Source organism: Hetaerina americana, unplaced genomic scaffold (genome assembly GCF_022747635.1).
Source record: "Hetaerina americana unplaced genomic scaffold, ioHetAmer1.1.p SCAF_1, whole genome shotgun sequence".
NCBI lineage: Eukaryota > Metazoa > Arthropoda > Insecta > Odonata > Calopterygidae > Hetaerina > Hetaerina americana.
The window spans coordinates 37523100-37536925 of record NW_027286069.1 but is presented as its reverse complement, the minus strand read 5'-3'; the positions used below and the strand labels follow the sequence as shown (position 1 = coordinate 37536925).

General features: G+C 32.7%; 1 protein-coding gene across 5 annotated transcripts in view; it reads left to right on the top strand.

Annotated features, from left to right (window-relative positions):
* Mctp (multiple C2 domain and transmembrane region protein) overlaps positions 1 to 13826 on the top strand; it is a 141914-nt gene that overhangs the window by 118999 nt on the left and 9089 nt on the right. For all 5 annotated transcript variants that reach the window (XM_071588344.1, XM_071588317.1, XM_071588327.1 and 2 more), the window contains 6 exons: positions 2450 to 2598; positions 4386 to 4544; positions 5197 to 5383; positions 6355 to 6551; positions 10122 to 10335; positions 13624 to 13769. In XM_071588344.1, the coding sequence (XP_071444445.1) occupies positions 2450 to 2598; positions 4386 to 4544; positions 5197 to 5383; positions 6355 to 6551; positions 10122 to 10335; positions 13624 to 13769 (1052 nt within the window). The remainder of the gene's footprint in view (positions 1 to 2449; positions 2599 to 4385; positions 4545 to 5196; positions 5384 to 6354; positions 6552 to 10121; positions 10336 to 13623; positions 13770 to 13826) is intronic.

Sequence of the window (13826 nt, the reverse complement as noted above, 5' to 3'; positions counted from 1 at the left end):
TACTCTCAACTGAACATGGATTTTTCTCTTTTTGCATGATTAAAATCTATTTCCTTAGATCAGTCCGCCTAAATGTAGGTACTTACAATTTAAATTATTGCAATACTGCATTCTGCAAAAATATCTGTGTGAGGTGTCTCACCTAATAAGTTTGCACATATCACTAGTGTATTTTTTTGCCAGTTCCACAAGCATTTTGCTAAGAGGAATTTTTTTCTGAGAGGGTTTTATTTTCTACCTATTGTTTCAGGAAGAAAATAATATCCTTTTCCTTTAGTATGTTTGCTTTAACTCTTAGACTTTTATCATATATCATTTTCATCAGGCTCCCTGGGAAAATAAATTGTCATCATCAACTCTTAATTCCATATGTAGTAGGGTCCAAAATGTCCAAAATAAGACAAAAAAATGAGGTTATGATTGATACTCAACAGGCGACTTGGGATTTACAATCATCTATTTTATTGCTATGAGGAAGACAATATGAAAATATAAATACATGAATTATTTGATACATTGCTTGTACATATTAATGGAGGACGTATGGCAATTTAATCTCATCGTCTATAGGAAAAGGGTCGATGCTTTTATCTTCAAATGGCCCATAAATTCATTTTTATGGACTTGAAAGGCAACTTATTTTTTCGTCATTTATGCTTCCTTTAATTTTTCATCTGCAGTTGAGGAAGCTAATTCCAACAAGTTTACTTTGTCATTAAAAATTGTAAATATCATTGAAATTTGTTTTTGTCACAAGTATATTCCAGAGTTTTGAAAAGAAATATTTGGCATCCCAAAACAATTGACACAAACTATTGGTAATTTTGTTGCATTTTGGATTCAAGACAACTGTTGGGGAATGAAAGTTAATCGCACTGACCTCATCGTTATTTTTAAACCCAACATCAGAGGGGGGAGGAATTGGATGCTGCCAGTAACATTCATAACTTAGCACTGTAAATATAACAACAGTAGTGATTGAAGTGATGGTTGAAATTTAGCAGTTGTAACTTTAAATGAACCTATTATTACCTGGCTTTTTCTTATGATGCATAACACTGAATAGCACAAATTTTTGTTGTCACTGACAATGCCATGCAAAGGTCTTTCAGCATTTTACTTACCTTTCACTTCCATTGGTGAAACTCTTAGCTATCATAGTTGCATGGCAGGTGCATGTGAGTAATGCCACCTTTGGAGTTATGATGGCAGGACTCAGTGCCATAAGATTGCAGAGTGATCGTGTGAGGAAGAATGAGTGTCGTAGCTTTTGAACACCATTTCATATCAATGGGCATAATTGTTTCAATGTTGTTCAAATAAATTTTTCAGTTTTGCTCATTGAAAACTGAATTGAGAGCATAGGTTACTTTCTGCTTTGTCAATATTGATATTTGAGAAAGATGCATTGTACATAAATTTGATTGAAGAATTATCAGCAATGATGCACAAATTTGTTTGGAGTGGTTGTCTTAGTTATGCTTTCTTCTTGCATTGTACAGTAATACCCAACCAGTTGCTGTCAAGTAATATCATGAATATTAAATATCATAGTGTGCTTATCAGGCTGTCCTTGTGTGTATTATGTTATGCTCACACGGACCTTGTTTCACCAAAGGCAGTAAGTTTCCAATCAATGAAAAGGAACAATTGTAGATCAAGTGACTGGGGATCAGTGAAAAGATGATGGAACCAAGTTGAATTTTCTCATTTTTCCCCATTACTATCTCAAAGTCTGATATTTGTGTCTTCCATTAATTCCATGCAAATATTTTCCCTATACACTTTTTATATTTATTCCATATCTTTCTAATTTTTAATTTTTCCACATTTTCCACTTCCTTGCTTTAGTGGTGTCTAATTTGTACATTTAATTAAAAATCTATCTGTAATGGATTACAGGATAGGCAGAGGAAATTGCCTTCATCTCAACCACACAAAATTAAGAATTACAGTACACAAATGGACAGCCCACTCACCTGTGTTTGTTTTTACTTCTTCAAACTAAAGTGAAAAGAAATGATTTATGCTCTTTCCATCATAGTTTCATTGATGTAATTGGGAAATGGGGCTGGTGTTGAAGTCATGATAGATAAATATTTTCCAAACTTCTCAGGGTTATTAAATTATTTTTGGCATTTTGCTGCATTTAATGGTTTTATAGTGAATAATAATGAAACTAAAATGTGATGTCCACACTCCAATTGAAAGAGCCTTACTGGAAAAAGGTTGGGTAATATTGTTGACAAAAGTAAAAATTATAGTTTACTTTTGCTTTTGAGAAGAATGTTTTGGTGATGTTTGAGTGACTTATAAACACATCAAGCTGCTGCATTGGAAATGTCCAGCATATATACTTCTTTTTGTTAGCTAAATGATTAACCAGAGAATGGTAGTGCTCTTAAAACATTTTTTGGTAAATACCTGTATATTGTCATTTCTTTTGCAGTACTTTCAGAGGAACACCAAATTATCTGATGTTAACCGTCGGTTGAAGAGCCAAATATGGAGTTCAGTAGTCACCATAGTGCTAATAGAAGGAAAAAACCTAGTTGCAATGGACATGGATGGGCTCAGTGATCCATATGTGAAGTTCAGGTGTGGGAGAGGTATCCATCTGCTCACAAATTCTACACCTAAGCAGGGTATTAAAACATGATTCTCCTATCAACTCAGAAATAATTTACAACATTCATATTTTATTTCAAAATTCATTATTTAGTTGGTACATTAATTTTGAATGTAATTTTGTTTATATTTTGCTTTAGTTAACCATGTAAAAATTGAGCCTTCTAGAACAGTAGCAGGCTATTTTGCTTTTCATATTTCTTTGATATGACTCTTTGTAGTTATTTTTTTGTTTTTGTGTTGGTGGTTTTGAAATACCCATCTGTCTTTTACTATATTCACCAAAATCTATTATCAAAACCATCTTGAAAGAATTGATCATGTTTTAATCCTGCTTTCTCTCTCTTTATCATTTTATACTGGTGCCACCTATTGTACAAGAAGGCTCAATTATTTAACATGTACAATAGTGACAATTTTACATTCAATTAAAAACACTAGCAGCCACATAGAAAACTGTCCCTGTAATTTCCTACTGACTTGTGGAACTGAAAGCTATCTTTACATTTTTTTCACATGTTATTAATGCCTTTTGTAAGTTCCCCATTGTTTAGCAATCTGGAAATATAAGCATAGTGTTGCATATTTCTTCTTCATAAAAGATTGTTAAATTCATTTTGAAAACTTATCATGCAAACTGAAATGTTTTTTTTAATAAAATAAGTCTGATGGACAATTAAAAGAATTAAATTCCAATTTATCTATCTGGGATTAGCATGGTTAAAATGGATAAAAATGTGAAGCTCTGTCATGACATAGATTCCTTATGGGGAATAATTCTTGAGTCAAAGTTAATATTTCTATCTGTGCTACCTCTTAATATTCAATAATAGCTCGGATTTGTAGTTTTACTAGACTGAGCTGATGTCTTTTGGGCCAATATGGATGTCATTGTGAATTGATTGATGTGCAGATTACCGAAGTAGGTATTTATAATCTATTCACACTGTTTTATATCTCTAAAATGTGTAATGGAGCAAAAGGTATGGCCTATTGTATTCCTCTTTGGGTAGCACAAATTTCAAATATCTGTAATTGAAAACCACCAGAGTGTTTTCTTGAGGAAGTAAAATAAATTAGCATACTTGCTTGCTTTGTGTAACTTAAGAATGTTTCACCATTCAACTACAAATAACATAGCTGATTCATTGCTTTCGATTTTTCACATTATTCATTGTTTCAGGGGAAAGATGATGGATAACAGGTTGAAATATTAAGAACCTGAAATCTTCTAAGGTCACCTTTTTTATTTTTGAAGTTTCTGAACTGCAGTGACGTGCTCTTTTAAAATGTCACTCACAATGTTGATTTATTGTAGGTGTGTATGCATAGTGAATGGAAAAATATAGAAAATTTATTAATTATTTGTAGGGATGCTTATTATGGAACATCTTAAGGGGCAAATTCAGTTTATTTGTAGTTTGGAGGGCTCATGCTATACTTCATCAGCATCACATTCAAGTAAACAAAATTGTTTAAATATTGTAGATATTTCCAGAATGAGAAACAATGAAAACAAGAAATACAAGAACTTATAGTAAATCTTTTAATTGGATCTCTACACTTTGTCTCTAATTTTATAGGATTCAAGTATGCACACTTAATGGAAGAGCTATTAGAACTCTAACAATGTAATTTTATTGAGCATTGTCTTTTTGTCCCTCTTTAACTGGAAACTGAAATTGATAAAGTCAATCAAACAAGCTTTAATTAGCCAAATTTGTTTTATATTTCACTTACTTTTTTTTCTTTGACAGGTTGGGTAATGAAAAGTACAAAACCAAAACAGTATACAAAAGCTTGAATCCTAACTGGCTGGAACAGTTTGATCTGCACCTGTATGATGATCAGTCCCAAGATCTGGAAATCACTGTTTGGGACAAAGATTCCCGCACAAAGGATGATTTTATGGGAAGGTTAGTAATCACAGTGTGTACTGTTAGAGATTCTGCCACCCTGTCACTGGCCATTGTAAAGTGGGAAGAGATGAAGAGTAGGATGACGAAAACGTAGGGATCAAAAAGGGGAATAATAACTTACAAGGCTTGGATCAGGTTACCTCAGGTTAGCATCAAGTTAGGTTTTCATAATCCTCCCTAACCTGATAAAGATGGGTCTGCTATTTTTGTGTACCCCTCGTATCTAAGTGAAAAAATGAAAAACGTCCTGCTGGTCCAGTAGGTATCCATCAATAATAAATTCTCCAGCATGCAATAAAGCCCCCTGAGTTGCCATTCCTCATTCTTAGTCTATCCCCACTTCACAGCTAATAGCCATTGTCAGCCCATCTATCTAATTTTACTATCATTTGGCCGTACATCGATGTCCTATTCACAAATATACATAATATTGATGTATTTCGTGTAATTCACCTGATATGAAAATAGAAGATTAACTGGCAGCTAAAATATTTCACCTTGCTCAAATTTCTTTTAGGTAAAATGAACTTGTTAAATGGTATCAACAGTAAATATCTTTATTTATGAGCCTTTACATGTTTTTCATTCTAAGAAATGTAATTGTTTTTAAAACCATAATTTGAATTCAATGGTTTTTGTCTTTTTCCAGATGTGTTATTGATCTCTCAAAGCTTGAAAGAGAAAAAACCCATCGAATATGGAAAGATCTACAAGAAGGCTCGGGGTCATTATTTTTATTACTCACCATCAGTGGAACTACAGCATCAGAAACTATATCAGATCTCTCTTCCTATGAAGAAAATCCAGTTGAAAGGAGGGTGATTCAGAATAGATATGTAAGCATCCATAAGGGAGTATCTAAATTCATATTTGAGCAGTAAATCTTTTGAATGCAGTTCGAAGTGGGATTTTTAGTATTAAGTTATGCATTATTTGAAGTAATTTTGTCTTCCTTTTCATAAATTACCGGAGAAAATCAGTGAAACCTCCGGTATTTTTTAAATGTACTTCTGATGTAAAATGAGTTGCATATGAACTGGAGTTACTTGAAGGAATAAATGTGCTAAAAATTTCAAGCAATTCAGATTTTAGAATAGATAATCTCACTTTTAATAAGATTTTTACCTTCTTGACTCTGTTTTTGCATTGTAGTTTTGTGTAGGTAATTTTTCAATTATTAGAATGTATCTACTTTTGCTTCAAAGCCTTTGGTACCTTTTCATGTCATTGGGTTCAGCATACTTGGAGGTGAAACACCATTTCTTCTCTCTTTGGAAGCCCAATTTAAATTTCTGACTTAATGATAGGCATTTTAGTTTTTTAGTAACTAGTGTTGGAGTGGACTTCATTTTCAGTGTATGTGATAAAATGCTGAGCGGACTAGTATATATTGTACCATAGTCTGCACTTTGTTGCAAGTGTTGCAAAAGCAGCATAATGTGATGGAATTCAATTATGTCCTTGGCAACCGCTGTGCAAGTTTTTCTTATAATAATTTTGAAAGTAATTTTAATAAAATGTTTCATATAGAAGTTGTTCATGCAATATTATATTACCTTAAAGAAAAGTGGCAACAAAAATAACGTTCACAGTAATAACATAAATGCTTACATCTCTTTACTTTAGAAGTCAAATGTTTATGAGAAAAAGGGATTTTATATAAAATGCTGGAAACTGTGCACCATGCTTCACGCTCTGTAAGAGTATACATATAAGTAGCCCATAGCCAAACTATTATGCCAATTTATCATATGTTAGAAATTCAACTTATTGAACAAAGAGTACAAAAAATCTTTTATCATTTCAGACTCTCAGGAACACGCTCCATAACTGGAAGGATGTTGGTCATTTAACAGTCAAAGTTTACAAAGCTCAGGGTCTGGTTGCTGCAGATTTAGGAGGAAAATCCGATCCTTTCTGTGTTTTGGAGTTAATTAATGCACGTCTTCAAACTCAAACTGAATATAAAACATTGACACCATCTTGGCATAAAATATTTACATTGTGAGTAACAGCATGGCTTTAAATTCTTAGCAAAGTGGCTGATGAAAATAAGAGATTAATTTGAAAATAAATCTTGAAGAGTATTTCCTTCTCTGTCAAGTGTCCAGATTAAGTATTAGCAAATGAACGGCAGAATAGCTGGATCTAATTCTATAGGAAATACTCAATTGTGGATTAAAAATTTCAGAGGAGTTTAGAATTTGCATTACATTACACAAAAATACATTAAGAGAGAAAAGATTAAGCGTTTGATGTTAAATGTCATTATGAGGAAAAGCCTTGCAGTCCTGTCGCCCTCTCTAAAAGAATAATTTTTAATGACATCATTTTGTTGATGATATTTTATGTTTATGGATTGATATTTTGTGTAAAATTGTAAGGAGTTACTTTGCTCTTGAATTCATTACATCACCATCATTGGTGGTCTACCTATTAAAGGTAGATTTTGGGTGACCCATACAATTATTGAACTCTCTTTTGTATGCCCCCCATAGTTTCCTTCATCAATTATTTGTACCTTCTGCACTAATGACTACTTACTACTTGGAGAGATGATCAGAAGGGGAGAGGCACATATGATGTCATTGCAGTAATGAGATTACTAATAGAGAGGAATATAGAATCCAATCAAGGTATATTTGCCTGTTTCTTAGGTTTGGAAAAGGCATTTGATAGAGTAAATTAGGAAAAGCAAATGAATACATTGCCTAGAATAGAAATATGTTTGAGGGATATGAGGCTAATCTGCCACCTGTTCATGTCCCAGACTGCTCAGGTGCGAAGAATCCTGATGGGCAGTGTTAAGAAGGGGAGTAAGGCAGGGTTGTCCATTGTGAAAGGTGCTGTTCAATGTACATGTGGAGGAAATGATTAAAAAGGTATGGGAAGAACTGTAGATGGGAGTGAAAGTTGATGGGGAAATCATAAAATTAGTTAGGTTTGCTGATGACCAAGTTTTAGTTACCCAGTCAGCCTAGGGGTTGACAGTATGTTAACAAAAGGCTCATCAAAACTTTGATATGGAGCGTAGTAATGTGCAGCGTGGAAACATGGTCTTTGAAACAGGATGATAGACATAGATAGACATAGATAGAGGTTTTTGAATTGTGGGTGTGGAGAAAGATGGAGAAGGTGAAGTGGACAGAAAGGAAAAGAAATGAGGAAGTGTTAGGTATGGTTGGGGAGGAGAGGGAATCTGCAGGATATTGGAGACTGTAATAGAGGGGAAAATGTTGAGCAAACGAGGAAAAGGAATAGGGATATAGATAGTGATATTGGATTCAATGAAGGGGGGAAGAAAGTATAGGGAGATGAAGAGGGACTTTGTTGTGGGTTATAACAAGTTAGGAGAGACAAGATATTTATTTGGTAGTTGGGTCCATCCAAAACCTAGATTAACCTGTGTATTACTTACTTATATTGGACTTTCCCTGTTAAAGTAGGTAAACAAAAATTTTTTTATTCATCAATTACCCTTTCATGATTTTTTTATTTCCAGTACATGATGCCAATAATATAGACAAGCTTCACTGAAGTTAAAATACCAATGTATCTTTCCACTCAAATGTATTATATATTAATAAATTTTCACAAATTTAAGCCTGAAAACAGAAAATTTATGCACAAGCTTGTTGCATTCTGATATTTGATTCATCAGCATTCTATATTCCAGGAAAATTTAATATGAAAAGGAATGTTATCAAACTCACAACCGACTTGAATGAATTTTGTCTATTTCAAAATTACTTGACTGTTTCATTAAACAGCAAATATTAAGACAGTATCTAATATTCTTTTGACCAAAGGGTAGGTCTCTTATGGAACCTGGGACTGAACACTCCTGGGCTCCTAAGCCCTAAACAACATGACACAAAATATCCTTAGTCCGTGTTACATTAACCTATTTGACTTTTTAATTTCCACCTCCCTTAATTATTTGCAAAATATATGCCTATCCTTTCCTCTTCTACCTCACTTTCCCAGGATTCCGACGGCCATAATTGCTGTTAGCATCTCATTGCCTCTGAGTGTCTTCTGTATCCACTTGTCCAGCATTCTTTGAATTTCTCCCAAAAGCCATCTCTCTTCCACTTGTGTGTCTTTTATAACCCATTCACACTTGGTAGACCATTGTTTAATTTTAAGTTTTTCTAAGGTTCAATTCTAATTTAAATGTGGAAAACAGTGACGCTTGCTTGCTGAAATGTAGCAATTGTTCAACTTACTATATTGCAGAATCTTGTGGAAAGTTTCTTTTGCCAGGGCAAAAAATTCTAGTTAATGTTCTATTAATTATGATGATTTGAGTTCTTGAAACATCTGTGTGGCAAATTCCAAAGAAACCATGGGAGATGCCACAATAGTAACTTTTAACGGAGTCATCCGCTAATGTGCATTTCAATGCAACAATTTCAGAGTGTAAAAATCATTTACCTTGACCGGGATAAAAATTCATTATTCAGTGATCATGCATTTCCTTCTCCTTCACCTCTTCCATATTCATATACCTCAGAGAACAGTTGTCTTCTCTGCAGGCAGATTCATTATTCAATTTGAGCTTTCCTCCTAATGGTGTTTTTATTTAACTGACCCTTTCATATGTCTCTCGTAATGTATTTTTATGCAATTTAATGCAGCCTCTTGACTAATTTTATGCAGTCCTCCTTTCATTTCTTCCCTGTCTTACCATGTTCATTCCTGATCCCTATTTACTGAAGGCCAGAGATATCTTGATAAGACTTTGTAAACTCAAATTATTACCATGAGAATAACAAAAATATTGAAACTCTGAATATTTATTATTAAATCCTTTTTGAAAATTAACATTGCCATTTTTTTCTTACTGTGAACATTAAAATTTTAAATTAAATTATGCTTATTACCCTCTCTAATATTTATACATACTTGCTTAATTACTCTCTTAAAATATCAGATTCATTCTTTAGAAAAATGTGGAATGGCATGAGACAAAGCATTACAATTACAATTCAAAAAGTGAACAACAATGTCAAGGCTGATTTGCTGCTTGTAAGTGAAAGCTTTTCCAATTCTTTGTGTCACAATATGTGGCCATTTGAAGTTTCAATTGACATAGCAAGACTCACACTGTAATGCTCTTTGATTATGAATGAAATGAGGTTAATTAAATTGAGTTCCATAGTTTTGGATTCAAAATGAAAGGATGTCCCAGTCTATTTACTCAGAATCAGCAGAAACTGAATGTACATTAGAATATACTTTCCCATTCTTCACAATGCTATCTTATTATAAATGGTTTAAGTTGTATGTGAAAAATACTTAACTTCTTGGTCCTTTCACTGAAGGGTATGGCAACTTTAATCATATTGTTGTGTGGGTGCATTATTCATATACATGTGATTACTTTGCAGTAGTGTTAAATGATAACTGAAGTCTCCTGGGAATGGGCGGGAGGTGAATAAGGCCTAGATCATGTGGCTTCAGCTGTTTTTCTTGTCATGTTTACTTTTAATTCAAACATTTACTCCCTATAATGTGCATAATATTTCCACTCTTTTACACATTTAATGATTTTTATACTTTTATTTTCAGTAATGTAAAAGATATTCATTCTGTTTTGGAGGTGACAGTTTGGGATGAAGATAGAGATCATAAAGTAGAGTTCCTAGGTAAGGTAGCCATTCCACTCCTTCGGATACGAAATGGAGAGAAGCGATGGTATGCTCTTAAGGACAAAAAATTGAGGGGAAGAGCAAAGGGAAATTTCCCTCAAATACTCCTTGAGATGACTGTGGAATGGAATTATGTAAGCAGCTTTTTCATAACTATTTTATTTTTGTTTAGATGCCATATCAGAGTATATGGCAAAAAAATTATGTGACAAGTGACTTACTTAAGCCTTATTAGTTTCCTCATGCATTTTGATAAGTCTGAAGAAGTTATAAAGATGTAGATAAGTAGGGATAGAAGGATATTCTTATTGTTTTATAACTCCATGAATTTTTCCAATTGGAAAGTGAGCCTTGTGCATAATTTCATGTTTTGTTAGTTTTAACTTCACTTCTAAGAAATTAGCCTCTTATTTTGTGGCACGCTCTGGTATCTTGATGAATTATTCTTTAGATATCACTCAGAGAAAAATTATTTTTGGTAAAATTTGTATATTCTGGTTACATAATAATTCACTTTAGAGCCACATGAATATTCATTTTCAGCATTAGTACATACATTACTATTTTTTAATGTCACCTTTGAATTTGTCAGCCTATATCTTTAGTTCATTAGTTTTTGGATGTTATTAGTAGTATCACTTTTAGCTTGGGTGTGAGATGAGAGAGGTGAGGAACACCCCTAAGATTATTTCTGGTAACATCCCATTGTAATTATGATTGATTTCATACACTTACTCATATTTTCTCATTTTGAATACTCATTCTATGTTTTTATACAATAATTTTTAATTCTATTATTTTATTTTAAATTATCAATTAAGTGATTAAGTTATTAGAGCACCAAAAAATGGCTGCATTTGTGCCATTGCCATATTTTAATTGAAGACAAAAAAAGCTATTTTCTAAAAGTATTTTGTATCAGTACAAAGTAACCTAACAGTATTTAATGTTACTTAGCATGTGCTCTCAGTTCAGCACAAAAGCTGAATCAGGCATGAAATTGAAGAAGTGAGATGAACTTGGTACGATCAAAATATCTTTTTCACATCCCGTGAAGAATTAACATATTCTGTTCCTGAAAAAAGGAGGTGTTAAACTGAAAAGCAAGGTTTTAATGAAAAACATATAATTTTCAAATTTTGAAACTTTGTCAGAATCATGATAACTGCTTCATGGTAGATAGAGGAATATGAAAAAAATAATAATTTTGGAAAATTAGAATTTAATGACCATTGCAGCAAATCTTATTTAACTTCAGCATGTTGAAACAATACTTAAAGACATCTTTTCCAATTAATTCACCTAGATTTCAGGTTTTCATCACATGGCAGCGTTAGTTTTCCTTACTTCTCATCTCACTCAGCAGTTTTTCCATTGTATTTCATAATTTATCAATCCACCACATCCATCCACCTAGTTCTTCTGTAGTCAGATTAAGTGTTTAGCACTCTTTCTTAGCAATGAGAGTCTCTTTCAATTCATTTGGATGGCTTCTTTACTTCTGATCGCTTGCGTTATGCCCTACCCCAATTGCATTATTAACTTAGTAGCACTAAGGCACTTCGATGGCTGCCAGTTTCAACTTTTGTGCTTTATAGGTGGGCATCAAGAATGGTATAATCCTGTCAGTAATAAGATTGTCAACAATACGAGTATCATAACAGGCTTACCTGCGGACCATTGCCATAAAATTCTAAAGGGAAACGGTGCAGGTGACTTGAGAACTTCTTCTGGCACTTACTACCCCCCTAATGCTGTTTTTGTGGGCCAAATGGCCTAATCCACAATAATTAGTGAATAGAATGTCTTTCAATTTTATTGCTCTGTTTTGTAATTTTAATTGGTATTGTTTACCTCATGTGAATGATTCAAATTGCTTTTTCGATAAATTACGTGCATACGTTTTTTTGGAGTTTTGATAAATTCGACTTTCATTTTGCTGCTTGACCTAACGTGTTAATGCTTTTGTTAAGGATTTAAAGACTTCTTTTTCTCTCTCTCACCATTATGCTCTCTGCATTTGCCAACCTAAGTGTTACTCATCATTCTGAAATCCTAAAGCACTGTTATTTAAATTATCATATTTAGTCTATCTAAATATATGTACATGAGGGATTAACTTGGAACTTTAATTGCTGTTCTCATTCTTATGAATGCTATGTTTGAGATCTAAGGCTCCATAACTGTCCACTTAGATCATGTGTATGCCAAAGAAGAGTACTGTATGTATAATAGTAAGCTAATGATGATTATGAATGAGGAATGGAAATGATTCCACCCTAGGATTTGAAAATATTTTACTGCAGTAGTAAAAATTACGGTAAATGTTCTCTCCTTTCTTATTACTAAGTGATCACCCATAAAGTCAACCATTCAGGTTTATTTCTGCTCTATAATAAAACACAGTCTTTTGTTTTTAGAATCGCTTTAAAAAAATCTAACTTGAAATTCCAATGAAAATTGATTGGAATGGGTAAAGGAAAAAAATAAATGAATTTCCTACTTTAACTACACTCCTTTTTTAAAAGTAATAATGTATATTTTTTTTAAGTTTTCATCAATTATAAATTTGTTTGATGATATTTTTAACATGATGAATGATTCAAAATCTAATAAGTAGGTATTTATTTAAGATAAATAGGATAATACATCCTAAAAACTGTCCTTCTGTTTAATTGTTTGTGAAAATTTCATTGAAACATATATGTACTGTTAAATACTATTTCCATAGTTGGTGCTGGTTTTGCGATTTTCCATATCGAGGACTGCTTTTAGGTCTTTGGTTGAACTTAATTCACCCGAGAAAAGAATAAAACTTTATTCAGAATAAATGTCTCACTGTCACCATCATAAGTATATTTTAAAGTCAAACAAAGTAAAAACTCAATTTCAGGGTATCTTAAGTAAAATTTTCAAAGCCTCTATTTTTATCTCACTATCACCAAAAGCCATTGAACTTTTCATGCATGTCCTTAGCTAGGACTTAGTTGCATGAAAAATGTGGCTGGAATGAATTTGTTTAATTTTCATGTTTTGAATAAGAGGTTAATATCACTTGATATTGAAAATTATTCATATTCAGCATACAGAGATATATTATTAATTTCTGATGATAATCCTTTTAAAAAATGGATGTAGTATTGGTCTAAAAATATTTTCCTTGAAAGCTGTATCATATTTGCATTTAATTTGTGATTGCATTGAACATATATGGTTAAATAATATGAAATGGATTATGCATAGTTATAAATGGATGAAATATTAACAAAAGATTAATTGCATATGAAGAATAACAGTTTTTAAATCTTATGAAGTCTGTGGCATTTAAACTTACCCACTGATATGTCATTGTAACTGCTTATCAATGATATGGTTTTAGAATATCAGTTGATGGAATTCTCTCTTTTGTTCTATCTATTCAGCTTCGAGCATGTATCCGAACTTTGAATCCTAAGGAAGAGAAGTATATGCAGAGTGAGTTGAAATTCAAACGTCAAGTGTTTGTTCGCAATGTGATGAGGCTTAAAGCAATAATTATGCATTTCATCGAGGCAGGGAAATTTCTTCAGTAAGTATCTGCTCTTAATTTTGGTAAGTCGGTCTAAATTGTATACCCAACGATGGT